The sequence below is a fragment of the Diabrotica virgifera genome, chromosome 7, assembly GCF_917563875.1.
Source record: "Diabrotica virgifera virgifera chromosome 7, PGI_DIABVI_V3a".
Lineage (NCBI taxonomy): Eukaryota > Metazoa > Arthropoda > Insecta > Coleoptera > Chrysomelidae > Diabrotica > Diabrotica virgifera.
Window position 1 is genome coordinate 194846506 of NC_065449.1, and position 20545 is coordinate 194867050.

The following is a 20545-nucleotide window of genomic DNA, read 5'->3' on the forward strand; positions in this document are numbered from 1 at the left end:
ACGTATTTAGTTAAAAATGTTTCCTACATTGTTCAGAAATAAGTTGTGGCATTTTTCAATGTGTTTGTTTGTGTGTGTTTTATTCTTTTATTATTTTAATTTTTGGCACTGTTTTAATAAAAATTTTGAGCAGTAGTAAGTATTAAAATTAGTTTAATATTTAAATAAAATATATATAATTTATAAAATTTATAAAAAAGGCAATATTTAATTATTAATCAATTATTGTCTGGACAAAATTATATCGGTCACTCCTTGTTTTATTACAAAATGATATCTAATAATCCATTAAACAGATCGGTAAAGGTCTTTCTTACATGGGATCCTTCACTACATTATGAAGGTATTACTTACTGAATGAGTTGGATCGAAAGTTATGCCCTACGGAAGGCAGCAACAACGAATCTGTTCCTAGTTCTGTTTCATACGGCGTTTCTTCTGAAGATAAAACTATGTCTCCCAAAGAATTACTGCGCAAAGGTGGTAGACTGAAGTGGATTTCTTTTGTCCTGAAAATTAAAAATAAAATGAGAAAAGATCTTTTTCAATATAATATATTGTGGACGAATCGTATTACGTTTAAAAACTATGTTCCATATTGTATAGCTTTAGATTAACTTTTTTTACTTTTTTGAAAATTTCAGTTGTTAGTGAAGTAAATAAGTGCGGCAAACCTCAGAGGATAATTTTGAATGAAAAAATAATGGCAGTTATTCCGTAAATATTCACTCGGAGATACGTGGTGTTAATATTTTTCCTGCTTACTAACGATTTATTTATTGCAACTTAATAATGAAGTAATAGTACATTGTTTAACGGGTAGGAAAAGCTTAACATTCCTGGACGACTGTGAAGATTCCTAAGTCGAGGCGCAAGCCGAGACTTAGCAACACAGAGTCCAGGAATGTGGCTTTTCCTACGAGGTAAACATACTATTTTTCCGCAAATCGTTTAAAATTCGACAGATATTGATTGATTTAAAAAAACGCGATAATTTTATTCCCAAATAAATGGTGCTTTGAAATTCCTAATAAAATTACTTGGGTTACTATGGAAACGTATTGAGGTTGAATTGTCAAACTTGACGTTTATAAATTTAATTGCTGGTGTTCTCGAAAGTAAAATGATAAGTGATGATGAAATTTCCATTCCTGGGACTTCTCCAGAGCTGGTTGAGGCAGTGAATACTGCTTCATTAGAATTATTGCAAAAGAAATCAAGAGAAAAGTACGAAAATGCATACAGACGTTTTATGGATTATTAATAATTTTCTATCATTTATGTAGAACACTAACAACTGTACGGAAATATCATTTCCTTACAGTAAGGAAATGACATTTCCTTACAGTAAGGAAGTCCTGACTTTTTCTTCAAGAAATTTTGACAGGAATGTCAAAATTTCCTGGCGATTTGCGGAAAAAGCTTATGTTTTACGTTGGTATATGTATGTATGTATCGGTTTTAGAACATTTTTCAACGTTGTCCGATGACTAACTTCCACGTCCTTCTATCATCCCATTGGCCATCTCTAAGATCCCTTGTACTCATTGCTTGGTTACCCCTTCTTTCCATGTCTTTTTGGGTCTTCCTCGTTTTTTGCGGTTTAGTGGTACCCACTTCATGATCTTTTTGGGCAACCTTGGGTCTTCCATTCTTTGAACATGACCATACCAAATCAACTGTTTCCTCTCAATGTCTGTTGTTAAGTAAACATCTATTCCAATTCGTCGTCTCACTTCCTCATTTTGAACTCTTTCCCTACGGGGTATACCTAACGATCTTCTAAACGTATCCATTTCTACAACTTCTAATTTTTTACTGTTGTTCTCGGATATTCTCCAAGTTTCTGCTCCGTAAAGTAGGCTGCTTTAAATAAATGTTTCATAGATATTGTATTTTCGCTGCATTCCTATTTCGGAGCTCCAAAGTATTCCATTTAGGCAACCAATTGTTCTTCTAGCTTGTGTTACCCTTTTCTTTATTTCCTCATTGTCTTTTTCCGTTCTATTGAAGATTACTCCTAGGTACGTGTATTCACTACAGGATGTGATTTGTTCATTATCCTCTAGTTCGATATTGGATAACTCAGCTCCTATGGGAAGGTATCTAGTTTTTTCCACATTAATTTCCAAGCCCCACTGTTCATATTCCTCCTTTAGTTTTCTTGCCATATACTGTAGGTCGTCTTTATCATTAGCTGTGATGACTTGGTCATCAGCAAATTGTAAGGTATATAAACAAACCTCTCCGAGGTCTATACCCATACCGTGGCATTTACGTTTCCACTGGTTTAGTGCTTTTGTAATATATATCTTGAACAAAGTTGGTGAAATACAGCAGCCCTGGCGCAGACCCTGGTTAACTATGAACCTTTTAGATAGTGTGTTGCCAATTTTTACTTGCGTGACCCGTCAAAATAGCCCGGTCAAAACAGCCCCGTCAAAAAAGCCCCGTCAAAATATTCCCAACACAAAATAGCCTCGACAAAATAGCCCGCAAACAAAATAGCCCCGACAAAATAGATCGCACACAAAATAGCCCCGGTCAAAACATCCCCGGCTAAAATATCCCCGGCTAAAACAGGCTCTTATAAACAATTACATAATTATTAACATAAGGTGTCCAAAAACTTTTTTTTAATTTAAATTATTTGACAAAAAGGAAGAATGTTTATTTAATTTAAAATGCATTTTACTGTTGCCCGAAAACAGAAAAAAATGTTTATATAATAAATTAACATTGATTTTCGCTTAACTTAAATGTTCAAACTTCCAAGAAGCAGGAAAGACAGGACTCGAGTTCTCTGAAAAGACAATTTTTATTTAATGTGGTTAAGATAAACATCTGAATAGAATAGAGGATAATTACTATTTCCTAAAAAATGTATTTTTAAGGAATTATTTCATGATGAATTCTGAAGGGAGCTTTTTTTCGGGGCTATTTTTTCGGGGCTATTTTGTCGGGGCTGTTTTGTCGGCGGGCTATTATTCCGCGGCTATTTTGTCTGCAGGCTATTTTGTCGGAGCTATTTTGTGTGCGGGATATTATGTCGGGGCTATTTTGTCGGGGCTTTTTTGACGGGGCTATTTTGACGGGGTACCTTTTACTTGTGATGAAGAATTTTCATATAGATTTTTTAAGACTTTGACTAGAGTGTAGCTGATGTTAGTTTCTTGTAGTGATTTCCACAATTTAGTCACAGGAACTCTGTCGTATGCTTTACGGAGATCAACAAACATGAGATGGGTCTCTTGATTGTTTGCTGATTTTTTTCAATTAATTGTTTTAGGCAGAAGACATTATCTGTGCAAGTCCTTCCAGCGCGGAAACCAGCCTGTTCTTCTTCTTCTTGTTCCGTATACTCCATCTCAATGGGATTTCTAAGAATGCGCCCGTACACCCGGTTTAGTGTACTAGTTACCGATATTCCTCTGTAATTTGAGCAATCCAACTTATTTCCTTTTTTATTAATGAAAGAAATATAAGCTACTTTTCATAAACTGGGTGGTGCGACACCGTTTATATATTTGTTCATACACCAAGTAAGTGCTTGAAAGAGTTTATCTGTGCCACATTTTATTAATTCGGCAGGAATATTTTCTGGCCCCGGAGCTCTACCATTTTTTAGTTCATTTACAGCTTTATTCACCCTAATCAACTCCCACTACTATCTCTTCGCCTCCAACGAATACTTCTGTTGGTGATTCTGTGGTATATTCGGCTCTACATTCTGTTAGCAAACTCTCTCTTAGTTATCATCACTATGTACTTTGAGCTACCGTCTTTGACAGGCATGCAAATTGGCCGTATCCATCCTTGAGTGTCAAGTTGTCGTTCTCTTGCGCCTCTTGCTAGCCCACTCCATTCAGTTTGCCTCTGTCTATTCATCTATATATTATTTGTTCATCACTCCTTTCATCTATTCATTTTCCCCCTATATAATACTACTTCAAAAGTAGTATTTTATTACTTGGGCTTGTTCAACGTAGAAGCCACACATATTTTTTTGTTCCATTAGTTACACATTAGTCTTTCTTTTTTCTTACTTCTGTTGGAGTATATCTTTCTCTTTAGTTTCACTCCAACAGAAGTTCTCATTTTTGTTACATTGGCTTTCCTGTTGGTATATTAAATTTATTAAAAAATATATTAAAATTTTCCAAATGGATCATAGAACAACACAAAAAGTTTTCGGACATGTCTGACCACCTTATAGTGTCACGTCCAGTGTACATGTAGTTGAAACTAGTCACATTGATAGGTCCGAAAAACTTTAAGTTACATTGTTAAATTATTTAACTTTAAAAATAATACATTAAGTCGTGGCATTGGAATTAAATTTACTATGTGGATGCAATTCATTCCTGATCGAATGAAGCCACGTGATGCTCTCATACAAGCATCACCTGCCTTAATTCGAGCAGGGATGGGGATGAATGACATCCACATGTTAAATATTTATTTGTTATTAGTTATTAGTTAAAAGTTATTAAGTTACTGTCTAGTTTGGAGAGACCATGGTCTACAGCTACGTAAAAAGAAACGGAGAAAGCACGCATCCCTGTCTGACTTCAGTTTTTAAAAACTAATCATTCTAAGCCAGTCAAACTTCTAGAATCTATTAATAATACATAAATAAAGAAGAATAAAGGAGACCAATGACTAAAAACACCGCTAACTTACATTATTATGCTTTCAATTGGATTTCTCCTTTTTTTTTTGAAAAAATATATATTGATTTTTTAACCGTAATTTTATTTTTTATCTTTAGTCCAGAAAGCCACTGCGCATCCGCTAGGAAAAATATTCCGATTCGGATTTTTTGCACAATCTTACTCAAAAAGGACCCCTTTTAACAAATTTGCATGTTGCCAGGACCAAACGTGAGTCAAAAATTCTTTAAACGTTTTTTTTTTGTTTTTTTCCTAAAATTATTTTTTTTGCTTGGAACAAAGTTGGTTTAGGTTCATTGGATCATTCCAAACAGAAAAGGTCTTTAGTGACTTTTCTATAAAGTTGATAGTTTTTGACATATAAGCGATTAAAAATTTAAATATTTCGAAATCGGCCATTTTTAACCTTTAAAAACTATGTGAAAAACTTAAAATTTGAATGTTGCCAAGGTACGTAGATATTCATCGATTGATGAAATCCCAAAGAGTTTTTTGCAATACAGTATTCAAAACTCCTTTGTTTTTTAATTGCTAATCACGCGTGTGCGACACTATTTTCCACCGTTGGCGTTGCGTTGAATGTGTATAGTCCAAGTAATGAAGCTTAAAATAGGACAAAACCTCACAATTTTTACAGAATGGATCGATTTGCTTGAAACTTTGAGAATAAGTAGTGGATAGTCCAAGGTTCAAAATCTATATGATGCCGAAAGGCGCTTTTACCATGGGGGTGGTTGCCACGCCCTGTTGGGGGTGGAAATTTTTTATTATATTTTGACCGCAAAAGATGGTAAAAACGTTCATTATAAGCAAAAAATGTTCTATACATTTTTTTGATAAAATTAATAGTTTTCGATTTATTCGCTATCGAAAGTGTTAGTATTATATCGAAAAATCAATGTTTTTAATCAGTTTTCTGCTAATAACTCCAAAAGTTTTCGTTTTATCAAAGAAAAATATACTATTTGAAAAAATAAACAAAATCGTGTTTTTAATTTTCTTTAAGACCAACAGTAATCAAGATATACTTTATTATATGTAAACTCTCCTTTGTCAAATGCTAAATATTGAAGATTCAAAGTAAAAAAGACGGGAAAGTATGCATTTTTCGAGAATAACTTCTTAGAACTAATTTAAAGAATTTAAAAATATCTATCTCTAGAAATAGAAAAGAAGTGACTAGCTCAAAAATTAAGTGACTTATAATGAAAAGAATGTCAGTCCCTATTTTTTTCAGCGCAAAAGTTGTCGGAAGCAACCCCGTAATCACCACCCTAACTAAAACTAGTCATTGACCTTATTCGGTCTTATTTATTTATGTATTATTAAGAGGTTCGAGAAGTTTGATCGACTTAGAATGATTCGTCTTTAAAAAAATGAAGTTAACAGCGATTAACAAATTTTTGTAGATTGGAAAAAATGGCTTTTTCTTCTGAATAGGAAGATTAGCATCAGAGATGTGAAAAAATGTTTAAATATTAAATTGAAGCTAATTTAATTTTCAAGAATTTATTATGAAAAAACTTTTCCTATGACAAAAATTAAGTGAGTTATTGACAATTAACACTTGTAGTAACATGCAAAAACCACCTTTACAAACCCTTTCAAAGTCACCTCTTTTTGTGACTAAGGATTTTAATAAGATTTAATATTAATAGGCTTGTAGATCTTGTAAAAACCTACAAAATTCTTTTATACCAAACTTTCTAAGATACAAAATAAAAAAGTTACGGTTAAAAAATCAATATATTTTTTTGAGAAAAAAAAGGTGAAATCCAATTGTAAATATAATAATGTAAGTTAGCGGTGTTTTAAGTCATTGGCCTTATTCATTCTTCTTTTTTTGTGTATTATTAATAGATTCTAGAAGTTTGACTGGCTTAAAATGATTAGTTTTTTAAAAACTGAAGTTAAAAGCGAATAAAGATTTTTTGTAGTTTTGTAAAAAATGCCATTTTCTTCAGAATATAAAGATTAGCATCAAAGATAAGAAAATATGTTTAAATATGAAATTGTAGGTTATTTAATTCTCAAGAACTTGGTGTAAAAAAATTTTTTCTACGACAAAAATTGAGTGAATAGTAAATGAGTATACTATAGAAGAACATTGATTTTTTCCATATAAAACTAACACTTTCGATAGCGAATAAATCGAAAACTATTAGTTTTATCAAAAAAATTTATACAACACTTTTTGCCTAGAATGAACGTTTTTATCAACTTTTGGTGTCAAAATATAATAAATAATTTCCACCCCCGAGATGGGGTGGCAACCACCCCCATAATAAAAGCGCCTTTCGGCATCATATAGATTTTGATCCTTGGACCATCCACTACTTATTCTCAAATTTTCAAGCAAATCGATCCATTCTGTCAAAATTGCGGGGTGAAAAGCTTCGATTCCTGGACTAGTATACAGTATGGTGCAAATGAAAGGAATAAACTCTTTATTTCGTAAACCGGCGACTTTAAGTAAAAAACTTAAAGCAGGTCGATTTTTATTTTTAAGTTATGATATTGTGGCATATTATTATATGGTATATTAGTGACGTCATCCGTCTGGGCGTGATGACTTAATCGATGATTTTTTTAAATGAGAATAAGTTCTTCAGTTCTTTATTTAGTAATGTAAACATTTACATAATTATTTATACAGGGTGTCCAAAAAATTTTTATTAAATTAAATTATTTGACAAAAAAAAAGAAGTAGAAAGACACACTGTATAAATAATTATATAAATGATTATATCACTGAATAGAGAATTGAAGAACCTTTCACATGAGCTAGCACACGACCCCTATTCTCATTTAAAAAATCATCGATTACGTCATCACTCCCAGATGGATGACGTCACTAGTATACCATATATGCCACAATATCATAACCTAAAAATACAAATAGACTTGTTTCGGGATTTTTCCTTAAAGTCGCCGGTTTACGAAATATCGAATTTATTCCTTTCATTTGCACCATACTGTCGGTGGAAAATAGTGTCGCGCACGCTTGATTAGTAATTAAAAAACAAAGGAGTTTTGAATATTTTATTGCAAAATCTCTTCGGGATTTCATCAATCGATGTTTAAAGAATATTTACCTACCTTGGCAACATTCAAATTTTCAGTTTTTCACATAGTTTTTAAGGGTTAAAAATGGCCAATTTTGCAATTTTTCAATTTTTAATCGGTTATTATGTCAAAAACTATCAACTTTAGAGTAGTGTCACTCAACACCTTTTCTGTTTGGAATGATCCAAAAAGAATGTGTGTGTACTTTGTACGCACGTAAGAAGTTATACTTCTATTATATGATTTAAACGAAATTAATATACTTTTTATTTATATTTTGTTTAAATATTAAACTAATTGATACTTACTACTTCTCAAACATTTTTATTAGAACAGTGCCAAAAATTAAAATAATAAAAGAATAAAACACACACAAACACATTAAACAAGCCACAAATGATGTCTGAACATTAATTGACGAAATTTTTTTTAACTAAATACGTATTTTCTTAAAGTACAATTATATAATAAATATACTTACAATCATAAAATGTATTAAAAAAAAACAAAAAAGAAAGTTTCTATTGGGACTCGAACCAGCGCTGATAAGAGCGGTTGGTATTGGAATTCCTTCGCCTTCTCCGCTTAGCCACGGACACTATGTGTTATTATTTACGAAGATCGACTAACTAAACGGATTAAACTTGTGATATTTTGATATTTTGAAAATTGATCAAATTATTTTAATTTTGAATTGAAATGATTTAGAATTGAAAAAATACAACAAAACATAGAGTAAAAAAACAATATATTAGGTGAATATTGATAGAAATTTTGATGGTAATAAAATTATATAAATAAAAGTATTACATACTATGTATTTTGGCAGATCAAATAGGTAGGTTTATACCTATGATACATTAACAATTATTACGTACCTGTTGCTTTTAAAAACTATTTAAAAGTCACTACAATATTATAAACTTTTTTGTTTCTGTCCTCACAACAATAAAACTAATATATTATACATTTGTTTACCTTTACCTTTACCTCCAAACCACAGCTGCCATATCGGATAATTTTTGACATGTCATTTGAACATCCAATCAGAACAAAGTTATAATGCGCATGCGCCGGGCTGATAGGTTTTAACATATAAAAAAATCACCCTCTATCGCCGGTAAAGAAGTATAACTTCAAAAAACCTAAAAAAACTTTGTTCCATGCCAAAAAATAATTTTCGAAAAAAAAACGTTAAAAAAAATTTTGACCCACTTTTGGTCCTGGCAACATGCAAATTTGGTAAAAGGGGTCCTTTTTGAGTAAGATTGTGTAAAAAATCCAAATCGGAATATTTTTCCTAGCGGATTGCGCAGTGGCTTTCTGGAATACTTAGAAAGTTCGTTAAAAAAGAATTTTGTAGGTTTTTAGAAGATCTATCAGGCTATTAATATTAAATCCTTTTAAAATTCTCATTCACAAAAAGATTTGGCATTGAAAGGGTTGGTAAAGGTGGTTTTTGCATGGTATTACAAGTTTTAATGGTCAATAGCTCACTTAATTTTTGCCGTAAAAAAATTTTTGGGAATCAAGTTCTTGGGAATTAAATAAGCTACAATTTCATATTTAAATATATTTTCGTATCTCTGATGCTAATCTTTCTATTCTGAAGGAAAGGGTATTCTTTACCAAACTACAAAAACTCGTTATTCGCTATTAAATTCATTTTTTAAAAACTAATCATCCTAAGCCGATCAAACTTCTAGAACCTATTAACAATACATAAATGAAGAAAACGAAATCAGGTCAATGACAAATTTTAATTAGGGTGGTGATTAGGGGGTTGTTTACGACCACTTTTTTGCTGAAAAAAATAGGGACTGACATTCTTTTCATTATAAGTACATAATGTTTTTAGCTGGAGATTTTTTTTCTAGAGATACATATTTTTAAATACTTTAAATTATTTTCAACAAATTATCTTCGAAAAATGCATTGTTTTCCAGTCGTTTGACTTTTAAACTACAATATTTAGCATTTGACGAAGAAGAGCCAACATGTAATAAAGTATAGCTCAATTATTTATTATTGGTCTTAAAGTAGGTTGGCCATAAATGGTTTGGCTCAGACCGGGACATCGTAGTTACCGGGGGGGGGGAGGGGGTCCCCCGGTGAAGTTAATCCATGGAAATGGGTTGGTTTGTGAAACAAAACTAACATTATGTTTCTTCTTATTTATTACCTACAAGGTTAAAAACTTATAAATCATAGCAAATTCGTGTTTCTTCTTACACTAACAAAAAATGGCCCACTTCCACTTTAAACTTATTTTTAGTTTGAGGGTCCTGCCTGTTCATCAGATTCTTTTTCTTTTTCATACCAAAAGTATTTTTGGGAACTACTTATTTTTCTCAATGCGTCTTTGTTTTTCAAGAGCATCTCGTAAAATTGGTCGCAGGTGTATTTAAAGTTCACTCGAACCATCAACATTGAACTCATTGTTGTTATATGAAGTCGTGATTTCTCATTTGACCACAAGTTGTTCATGATGGAAAATACTCTTTCTACGGGAGCACTAGTTCCTGGCAAACACATAGCAAATTCGACCACTTTCAAAATAGTATCGTATGCAATATCCTTACTATAAAGCCTTGCGAATATTTGCTTCCATCGCTCTTCAACAGGAGTTTTTACTTTAGTTTTGTCCACGCACTGGCGACTAGACCTTTAGGGAGAGAATTTTGCACTTCTGTCGAATGTGCATGTCGGTAGGCGCACCTGACGGTACAGTGTACAGTCAACAAGAAAAGCTTCTCGTTCATCGCGAAGTACAGCCGATGCAACAAAACACGCATTAAGTAGCACATACACGATACATTTTCATGCACTTTTTAAAACTGTACTAGTTTTTTTTAAGCTTTTATGAATTGCGATGAAACTATTAATAAATTATTATCTTTGTTAGTAAAAATATACATTTTTTTATTTTTGCGTGAAACCGGGACATTTTAGGGAATTTTCTGAAACCGACGGGACGCCCTCAAAAGCGGTCAAAACCGGGACTGTCCCGGCCAAACCGGGACGTATGGCCACCCTATCTTAAAGAAAATAAAAAAAACGGTTTTGTTTATTTTTTCAAAAGGTACATTTTTGTTAAGTAAAGTTGTTTTGATGAAACGAAAACTTTTTGAGTTATTAGCAGAAAACTGATTAAAAACGTTGATTTTTTCGATATAAAACTAACATTTTCGATGGCGAATAAATCGAAAACTATTAATTTTATCATAAAAATGTATAGAATGTTTTTGCTTATATTGAATGTTTTCCCCCATGTCACCCCCATGGTAAAAGCGCCTTTTGGCATGATATAGATTTTGATCCTTGGACTATCCACTACTTATTCTCAAATTTTCAAGCAAATCGATCCATTCTGTAAAAATTGCGAGGTTTTGTCCTATTTTAAGTTTCATTACTTGGACTATAGTGTACAGTGACTTCATAGTGGAAAATATTTTATGCCGAATGTTTCTTAGCTCTAAAATTTTCCATTTAGCAGCATGAGATATTAAGCTGTCAATGGCACGCTCAAATCTTTTCAGTATGATGGTCGTGAAAATTTTATTTAAAGCGATAAGCAAAGTTATTCCTCCTTTATATACAAACATCCCGTATATTGTTCTATTTGAGATTTTCATTTATCATCTTAGACGCAGTTATTAAGATAAAATGCACTAATTTTCTTTTATGTCAGCAAACTGTTAGAAAATCTGAACTGCAATCTACTTGAAGTCTGTATCTCGGCATAGGAAAAGGATATAAACTTGTAAACAGCATTTGCAACCACAAAGAGTTAAGCCGGGAGTCAAACTTTATCTTAAGAGCCAAGAAAATAATGGAGATCGCGAACGGAAAGTCGCTTTGCATACAAAAGAGCCTCTTTCGTTTTACTTTTTTCTTGTATTATTCCAGGAGAACCTGTGTGGACGTGAAGGGATTAATCAGAAAGAATTGTCAGTGTATTTTAAATAAGGCTTTATGCAGTAAAAAAGTATTTTTACAAATCGCTCATGGGCTGCAATAGCGGCAGAATTCAAAATATCATATTTTGAAATAACTGGGTTTAAAGGTTTTTATTGCTAAAGAAAATGCAAAAAATGCTTAGTTTGCTTAAACGAAGATTATCTTTAACTTGATACCTTCTCTAAAGAGTCATTTAAGAATGCTGTGGTCTTGCACTATTGCAAGCCCTTTTTCTATTAAATAGACTAACTGGGGATTACGGTAAACAATAAATGCCACTAGAGAAAGCCAAATATTTCTTCAACACTGACCCAACTCAAAATATGTCGCTGTTGATGACAAGAATGTGCCCTGATGCTATCGAGAGTTGGACGCAAACTGAGTAGTGTCAGTAAAGCGCTGGTGTCCTCGAAAGCGGCACCGACAAACTCCGACCGTAGCACTGCGATGACGTCAGATTACGGTGAAAAATTCAAAGTTCTTCACTGCTACAATGGAATGTGCAAACTCAGCAAGCGGTGGCTTCCAACGCATCCTTGGGAACTACCGCTATTATTTTGCATAGTACAGTTTTTTATGACGTCATTCATCGCAGTGTTATGGTCGCAGTTTGTCGGCACCGCTTTCGAGGAAACCAGCGCTTAATGCAGCCCATATTTTGGACTAATTACATAATATTATTATACTAGCATGACTTCTGCCATTTTACGGCCTATAATATATTACGTCTTATAATATTACGGCTTAAAATATTGAATTATGAGTTGTACCGGTATTGATTCTTATTAACATTTAACATTCACCTATTCCTTGTCAAAAATAAGTTGTTTGAGTTGTGCCATTAATTCAGTCCATGACCAAAATAATATTATATAAATAGTTTTAAAGTTTACGTCATATTTGATTTGACTAATTAAAAATTTGCAGAAATTACTGTGAGTTTCCCACTCAAGGTCAGAGTTACTTGCCTAATGATAGCTATCTTGCTCAAAAATAAAGAAGGAGGATGTTGAAGGAAATTTTTCGGCGATGACCAAACTACACGAAAATATTCTAAGGTAGATCTTACAAGGCAACAATAATTTTATCTAGTAGAAATAATAAAAAAATACCTTTCATTTCTTATGATAAACCAATGCCGTTTAGAAGCCTTTATGGATAGGCCTTTAAGGTGATAGGCTTCACCCAGTAAAGTCTTTCACCTAAAGTAACTCCTAAGCCGTTAATAAAAGATATATTTAAGAGATTTTACATCTTAAAAGTCTAACCCTGAATCCGATGAACAAATATCTTTTACACAAAACAGTAGTTAGACAAATTAACGTATTGTGGAATGCAAATTGTAGATTCCTCATGTCCACTCATTTATCGTCTTCATTTTCTTCTTTCTCTGTTATTGTTTTAGGTACTTCGCAAATGCATATTTCTACCTATATTTTTTATACTTTATATCCTTTCTCTATAAATTCTGTGATTGTGCAGTTTGTGAAAATAATGTCATTCATATATAGTGTGACCAACTAGCCCGAAAAATCCGGCACATGGCCCGAATTACGAAGTCGTGTCCCGTCGTCCCGAACAAGGCTTCCGGGCCATCCGAATTTTCAACGTTTTGGTAAAATTATATTTTGAAAATTTGAATACGTTAGTTTTCTAAGAATTCACATCAAATTGAATTGGTGGGATGAAAAAAGTCGACAATTTATAGAGTAATATTCTAATACCACATCCAAAATGCATACATTTTATATGGTGGTATTACTCATCGCAAGAGAATAATATAATTTTAAGAAAAAAGCTACAATAGTAAGAAGTAATCAACATAAAAATGTGATTAAGCCACCATTGGTCGTAATGACAATTATATCTTTATATTAACCTAAAATTATATTAACATGGAGCTAATTTTCTAACTTTTCCTTTTTGAGAACAATTTCCAGATTGGTCAACAATTTCCAAGTCAAAACGTCAAGTCAAAAACTAACAAAAATGTAATTATCATTACAACCAGTTGTGGCTGAATCCCATCAAATATATCATTATCAACATAAAACTGTTAAATAATAAATAAAATGACAAATATATTACAGTTCTATAGTATTAAAAAAAATGGCCCGTTTTTCATTGAGAAGTCCCGGATTTCAGGTGTTTTTTCAGCGTTGCCCCGAATTCGACTGAATTGGAGTTAGTCACACTATTCATATATATTTTTATTATTTTAATTCCTCTAGCCTCCGCAAGCTGATTAAGCTTTCCCAACGTTTGACCTAAATCAAAGTTGGTAAAATTGGTAGGCAGTCTTTGGCAAACCCGTATCCTCTTTCTGATCCGTATGTTCATCTCGAGAGAAATACGGTTATCCACAGAAGACAGGATTGGTAGCTTGTGTGATTCTAAGTTATTTAGTACCTTCCTTACAGCTTTTTCCTACTGTAAGTGTCAGTCTTTGTTTGATTGGGGACGGGCTTTCCCCACTCTTCCTTAGTCCTTGCATTTTTTTTGCTTGGGCCCTTGTTTTTGCCAAGATATGAGTATTATCAATATATAAGCCTTTCAGCTGATCCCGGATATTCTTGAAATACTATCCTCGTAGTTATTATTGCCTGTGACGTAGTGTATGTCAAAATTGTATTCCTCCAAATCTAGCCTAATTATTGTGAGTTTAGATGTAGGTTCTGTCATGGAAAACAGATGGGTCAATGGTTTGTGATCTGTTCTAATAATAAATTTCGGTGCCCCATATAGATAGCATTTAAAATGATTTATGCCCCCAATGTATAACTAGCAGTTCTTTCATAATTATAGGCTTATTGATTTCAGTTTTCTTGAAGGCACGTGATGCGTATGCTATGGGAAGATCAAATCTATACCATCATAGTTTTGACTCAGAATTGCTGAACATGCTGTATTAGATGCATCCGTTGTCAAAATAAATTGTTTGTTGAAGTAAGGATATTGAAGTATAGGTAGGTTTGCTAATGCAGTTTTTAGCTTTTGAAAAGAATTTTCGCACTCCGTCGATCATTCAAATTTCCCTTTTTTCTTTGCTAATCTACTTAGCGGTATACAAATTTCTGCAAATTTCGTAATAAATCGTCTGTAATAATTACAAAAAGCCACAAATTTTTTTGCTTCTTCAGCGTTTTTAGGGGTAGGATAATTCTCAATTACCGAATATTTTGCTTTATCTGGTCGTACACCGTCTTGAGATAAGTTATGTCCTAAGTAAGTAACCTATTTTCGGAAGAATTGCACAGGCCTACAGTGTTTGTGGTGCCGAACTATTTAAAGCTGATTTTGGGTATATTTGGGGTGCTGATTCCGAATATGGCCTTAGTTTTGCTCTATCAGCTCTAGTTTTCAAGATAACGTAGATCATGCCAGCTTTTATGCATTAAAATTCGAATATGCTGATATGAATATCCTAAATTAAAATAAAAACCAAACAATTAAAAAATACGTATATTTTAAGCCATTTCATCATCCAGCCCTTTGCGTCCACTGCTGGACATAGGCCTCCCTCATTTTTGTCCATTGTGCTCCATTTTGAGCACTTTGCATCCAATTTCTTGACATTTTCTTGAGATCGTCAGTCCAACGAGTAGGGGTCTTCCTCTACTTCTTTTGTCTAATTTCGGCCTCCACTCAAGTAATCTCTTCGTCTACCTCCAATCACTGATTCGGGCGACGTGCCCGGCCCAGTTCCATTTCAGGGTGGCAATTCGGGAAATTACATCGGTAACTCATGTTCTTAGTCCAAGTCTTAATTTCCAACTCGGTCACGAAGCGATATACTCAGCAGTGACCTTTCCAGTTTCCTCTGAGCTATTTGCAGCATTTTAGAAGTTGTAGCTATCAATGTCAAAGTTTCGGCACCATAAGTCACCACAGGCAACAAACATTGTCACATGTTTTACACAACGTCACATGTTTTACGTTTTAAAGAAATTGGTACATCGCTTTTGAAGATGTCTTTGAGTTTTCCATAGGCTGCCCATTCCCCGTCTTCCTTGGTAGCGGTCCTCAATGGTTTTTATCTCTTGGTGAAGTCTCTCACCTTGCTCATTACTTGTGTCATTTAAGTTTTCAGCAAAACGGTACAGGTGGCTGTGAAGATAGTTGACTTTGATGCTCATATTCCCAAGTGATTGGAAGTCATTCAGCAAACGGTTTACCAGCTCAGCATACTTTTCACTTTTGTGATTTCCCAGAAAATTTTTCATAATATCCACAAATGAAAGCCGAGCTTTTTTCTCTACTTCATTCATTGGCCCCACAAAATCCGGATCCTCTGTAAGAAGTCTGATCTGTGGTCCATCAAAGATTCCAGCTTTAAGTTTTTCCATACTTATCTGGGGACGCTTCCTTCCTATGTAGGCGAAGCCTACGTAGGAAGGACCCATTTCCATGGGCTATGAGCCATTATTAGATGGAGGCTGAATGGGTTTACAAGTGGTAAATGTATGATTTTAAAAGTTTAAAAATACTCTCCAAGCTGTTTTATTTCCTTATAAAATAGTAATGTAACGATAATAAAGTTTCTTGCATAAATAAGGCATAATACAGTGAGGACAACAAATATATACTGAGGAATAAGTTTAATTAACAATGTTCATTCATTTGAATAGCACATTCTTCATTATCTCAAATATTAAAGCTCTAATTTCGGATTTTGCCATATCCATAAAACTAGAGCTGACACAAAAAAACGAAATCCATATTTCGATTTATCGCCCCTAATATAGTAAAAATCAGCTTAAGGATTCACGGCACCAAAACAATTTTTTGGTAGGCCTGTGTTTTTATTTTTCTGAATTTAGCTTGAGGTTCAATTTCCGGCATGTTTCGAATACCTTTCTTAAGTTTGTTAAGTGATGATTTTCTGATATGCCTATTACAACTATATCGTCCATATATAGGAATGCTTTTTCGGGTGTCAATCCTGAGAATGCTATCGACATCATTCTTGAAAAGCTATTTGGGCTTATGTTTAACCCAAATGATAATCTTATGTACTGAAATGATCCTTTCTCTGTACTGAAGGAGGTGTATTTTCTTGAGGGTTTTTCTAGTGGGATTTGGTGGAAACCCGACATTAGGTCTAGGACTGAAAACCAACTAGATCTTCCCAATTGATCTAGAATTGCATCTATGCGCGGTAACGGGAATTTATCTGTGACTAGCTTCTTATTAAGTTGTCTAAAATCGATGCACAATCTCCACGCCTTGCTTTCATCTATTGATTTTTTAGGTACTAAAACTACTGGACTATTGTATTCCGACGTTGATGGTTCTACGATACCTTGCCTTAGCATTTTTTTTACCTGCGCGTTGACTTCCGATGTTTGAGTATGTGGGGTATTACGATAATTTTTAATGTATACTGGGGTAGTATCCTTCACCCGTAGCTTCTGTTCGTAAAAATTATTATGTGTTAATATGTCGTCTTTTAACGTAAAGATGTATGTTCAATGCTAAGGGTTAACGTACCACGTTACAGGTCGCTCTAGAGTCAAAGGGGATGAATTTTGCATAAGCGGATGGTGGTGATCTCCTTCTTCTTCTTTCTCTTCTTCCTACACTTTTACGTCCCTCTATTTTGTTTTTAGGGATCAGTTGTAATATTTTATATCGAATTCCCCTCACTGTATGTCTCAGATATGACATTCTCCGTTGTTTAACAGTCCTTAGCAGTTCTCTATCTTTGTGGATCCTCCTTAGTACTGCTTTATTAGTTTTCTTGCTGTCCAAGTTATCTTCAGCATCCGTCTATGAGTCCACATTTCCAATGCTTTAATTTTTATCAGTATCGATACTTTTAGCGTCTACACTTCTGCACCAAATAAAAGTACATACCAAACAAAGCACTTAACCATTCTTTGCCTTGGTTTTAAACTGAGTTGATTATTGCAAAGAAAGGACTTCATTTTCACACAAGTAAGTTTTCGCTTATCACAACATACACAGGAAATCAAATACTTTCTACACCTTCATAAAATAGATATACTGCTAATATCCGAAACTCACTTTACACAAAAAAGTTACCTTAAAATTCCAAACTATACTATATATACTACTAATTATCCAGATGGATCAGAACATGGAGGCTCTGCTATTATAGTTAGAAATACAATAAAACATCATAATGCTGGTGAGTACCAAACAAATGATATTCAAGCGACCAATATTGTAGTTGAAGACTGGGATGGACCACTTACAGTATCTGCGCTGTATTGCCCCCACGACACTCTATCACAAACGAACAATTTAAAGATTATTACAATTCACTTGGGAGCAGCTTCATAGCAGCAAGGGACTATAATGCCAAACATACCAGGTGGGGATCAAGACTAATCACTCCGAGAGGTAGAGTTCTCTTAAATATCATAGAATCAAATAATATGGATTATTCATCAACCGGCGAACCAACATACTAGCCCTCGGGCAGAAATAAAATCCCCGATTTGGTCGATTTTGCTGTAGTTAAGAACATCCCTAGGTCTAATATAAAAGATACATCATGCTACGAATTATCTTATGATCACTCGCCTATACTATTCACAGTTGGAACCCAGGTACTTATTAAAGAAATATCCCCCTCACTTCATAACAGACGCACACACTGGTCAAAATTCAGATCTATCCTGGAGAACAAGGTGTCTCTAGATATTCCACTAAAAACCAAAGAGGACCTATTTCTTGCTGTGGAACAACTAACTACAAATATCCAATCAGCTGTCTGGCAAGCAACACCAACAATACAAAATAAATGCATAATAAATGACTGCCCACAAGTTGTCAAAGAAAAAATTTTGCTAAAGAGAAGATTGAGGAAAAGATGGCAACAGACCAGAGATCCTGCTGATAAGCGAAGATTTAATAGTGCATTAAGGGAATTAAAAAAGCTCTTCGAAGATCTCAAAAACCAATCACTTCAGTACTACTTGGAAAATTTAGATTCCACTAAAGATAGCGATTATTCGCTATGGAAAGCCACGAGAAAACTGAAACAGCCCCAGAAACCGTCACCTCCAATCAGAAAATCGGACAGAGAATGGGCGCGTAGTGCACAAGAGAAAGCAACTTGTTTTGCATAGTATTTCTCCAAAGTGTTTACTCCCAATCAAATGAATTCACCTGTGGAAGTAGGCGTATTCTCATTTCTTCAAAGTCCATATCAAATTAGTTTGCCTATTCCGAAATTTAAATCGTCCGAAGTCATCTTAGCTATTAATAATTTACACGATAGAAAATCTCCAGGGTACGATTTGATCAGTGGAAAAGTATTGAAAGAATTACCTATCAAATGCATAAAACTTATAACGTTTATATTCAATGCCATATTAAGCTTTGGTTACTTTCCTGATCAATGGAAAGTGTCTCAGATAATAACCATTCTCAAACCGGGGAAACCTCAAGAAGAAACTATATCGTACAGGCCAATCAGCCTCTTGCCAATAAGGTAAAATATCTTGGTATTCATTTGGACAGAAGTCTCACATGGAGGAAACATATCTGGACCAAGAGAAAGCAACTAGGTCTCCAATTCAGAAATATGTATTGGTTGTTACCGTTCATTAAGACTATCTCTGAATAATAAATTGCTGCTCTATAAGGCAATACTTATGCCGATCTGGACATATGGGTTGGAACTATGGGGAACAGCCAGTCACTCTAACATCGAAATCATCCAACGCTTCCAATCAAAAATCCTCAGAACCATCACTAATGCACCTTGGTACATCAACAACAGAAATATTCACCGAGACCTTAAAACGGATATGGTACAAGAAGTCATCACAAAACGTAGCGCTGCATACATTGCCAAGTTGGAGGATCATGAAAACCAGTTTGTACTTAACCTCCTATCCTAGACAATTCTCAAGAACAGCGTAGGTTAAAGAGGTTCAAACCATTGGACTTAGCATTTATAGTAAACTTTTATATAATGTTATTAAGTTAGTAGTTATAAAATGTAATTATTTTCTACACAACTTCATAAAAATTGTACTTTGATTTTACCAGTGGGTAAAATCTTTCTTGTCCTTAGTCAATTAGTCCATTCTTTCACGGTTTTTGCTCTAAAACTGGTTCTTTATCTTCTTCTCTTCGTCTACGGCACTACAGACCAAATTGAGCTTTGGCCTTCTTTATTTCTTGCCTTCACCCTTGCTTGTCTCTGCGTCGCTGTTTACTGTGTCTTCCCAGCGCTTTCTTGGCTTTACAACCGGTCTCTTTTCCTGCATTCTAGCATTCAGTGCTCTTTTTGTTAGCCTATCTTCTCCCATTCTTATCACATGTCCGGCCCATCGCAATCTTTGTATTCTAATGAAGTCTGACAGGGGTGATTTCTTATAAAGTTGATAAAGTTTATTGTTGTATCGACTTCTGAAGATTCCGTTTTCCCTCACAGGTCCTAGTATTCTTTTCAGTACTTTCCTTTCGAATGTGTCGAGTTTGTTTTTGGATATTTCTTTCAGGACCCAGGGTTCACTGCCATAACATGTTATTGGTCGAATTAAAGTTTCATAGATTCTCATCTTTGTATTTCGGTTTTTAGACACTTTTAGACCAAAATATATAGGAGAGGGCAAAATAAGCTATGTTTGCCTGCGTTATTCTCTTTCGTATTTCTCCATCTTCTGATCCGTCGGCATATATTTCTACTCCCAGGTATGTAAACTTTCCAACCGTTTCAATGTCCTCTTCATGTATAATGTTTTGTGGGACTATATTTCTTCTCGTCTAAGTGATTATTTTTGTTTTTTCTGTGTTAATTTCCAGACATATCATTTTTGTTTGTGTTTTTAACTTTGCCTATGTTTCCTGTACTCCTGTTGATGTTC

General features: G+C 34.0%; 1 protein-coding gene across 1 annotated transcript in view; it reads right to left on the reverse strand.

The window, feature by feature from the left end:
- Nucleotides 1-346: 346 nt before the first annotated feature.
- LOC126888692 (uncharacterized) overlaps nt 347-20545 on the reverse strand; it is a 52902-nt gene continuing 32703 nt past the window's right edge. Inside the window, exon 3 of the mRNA XM_050657062.1 lies at nt 347-509. Coding sequence (XP_050513019.1) covers nt 347-509 — 163 coding nt within the window. The remainder of the gene's footprint in view (nt 510-20545) is intronic.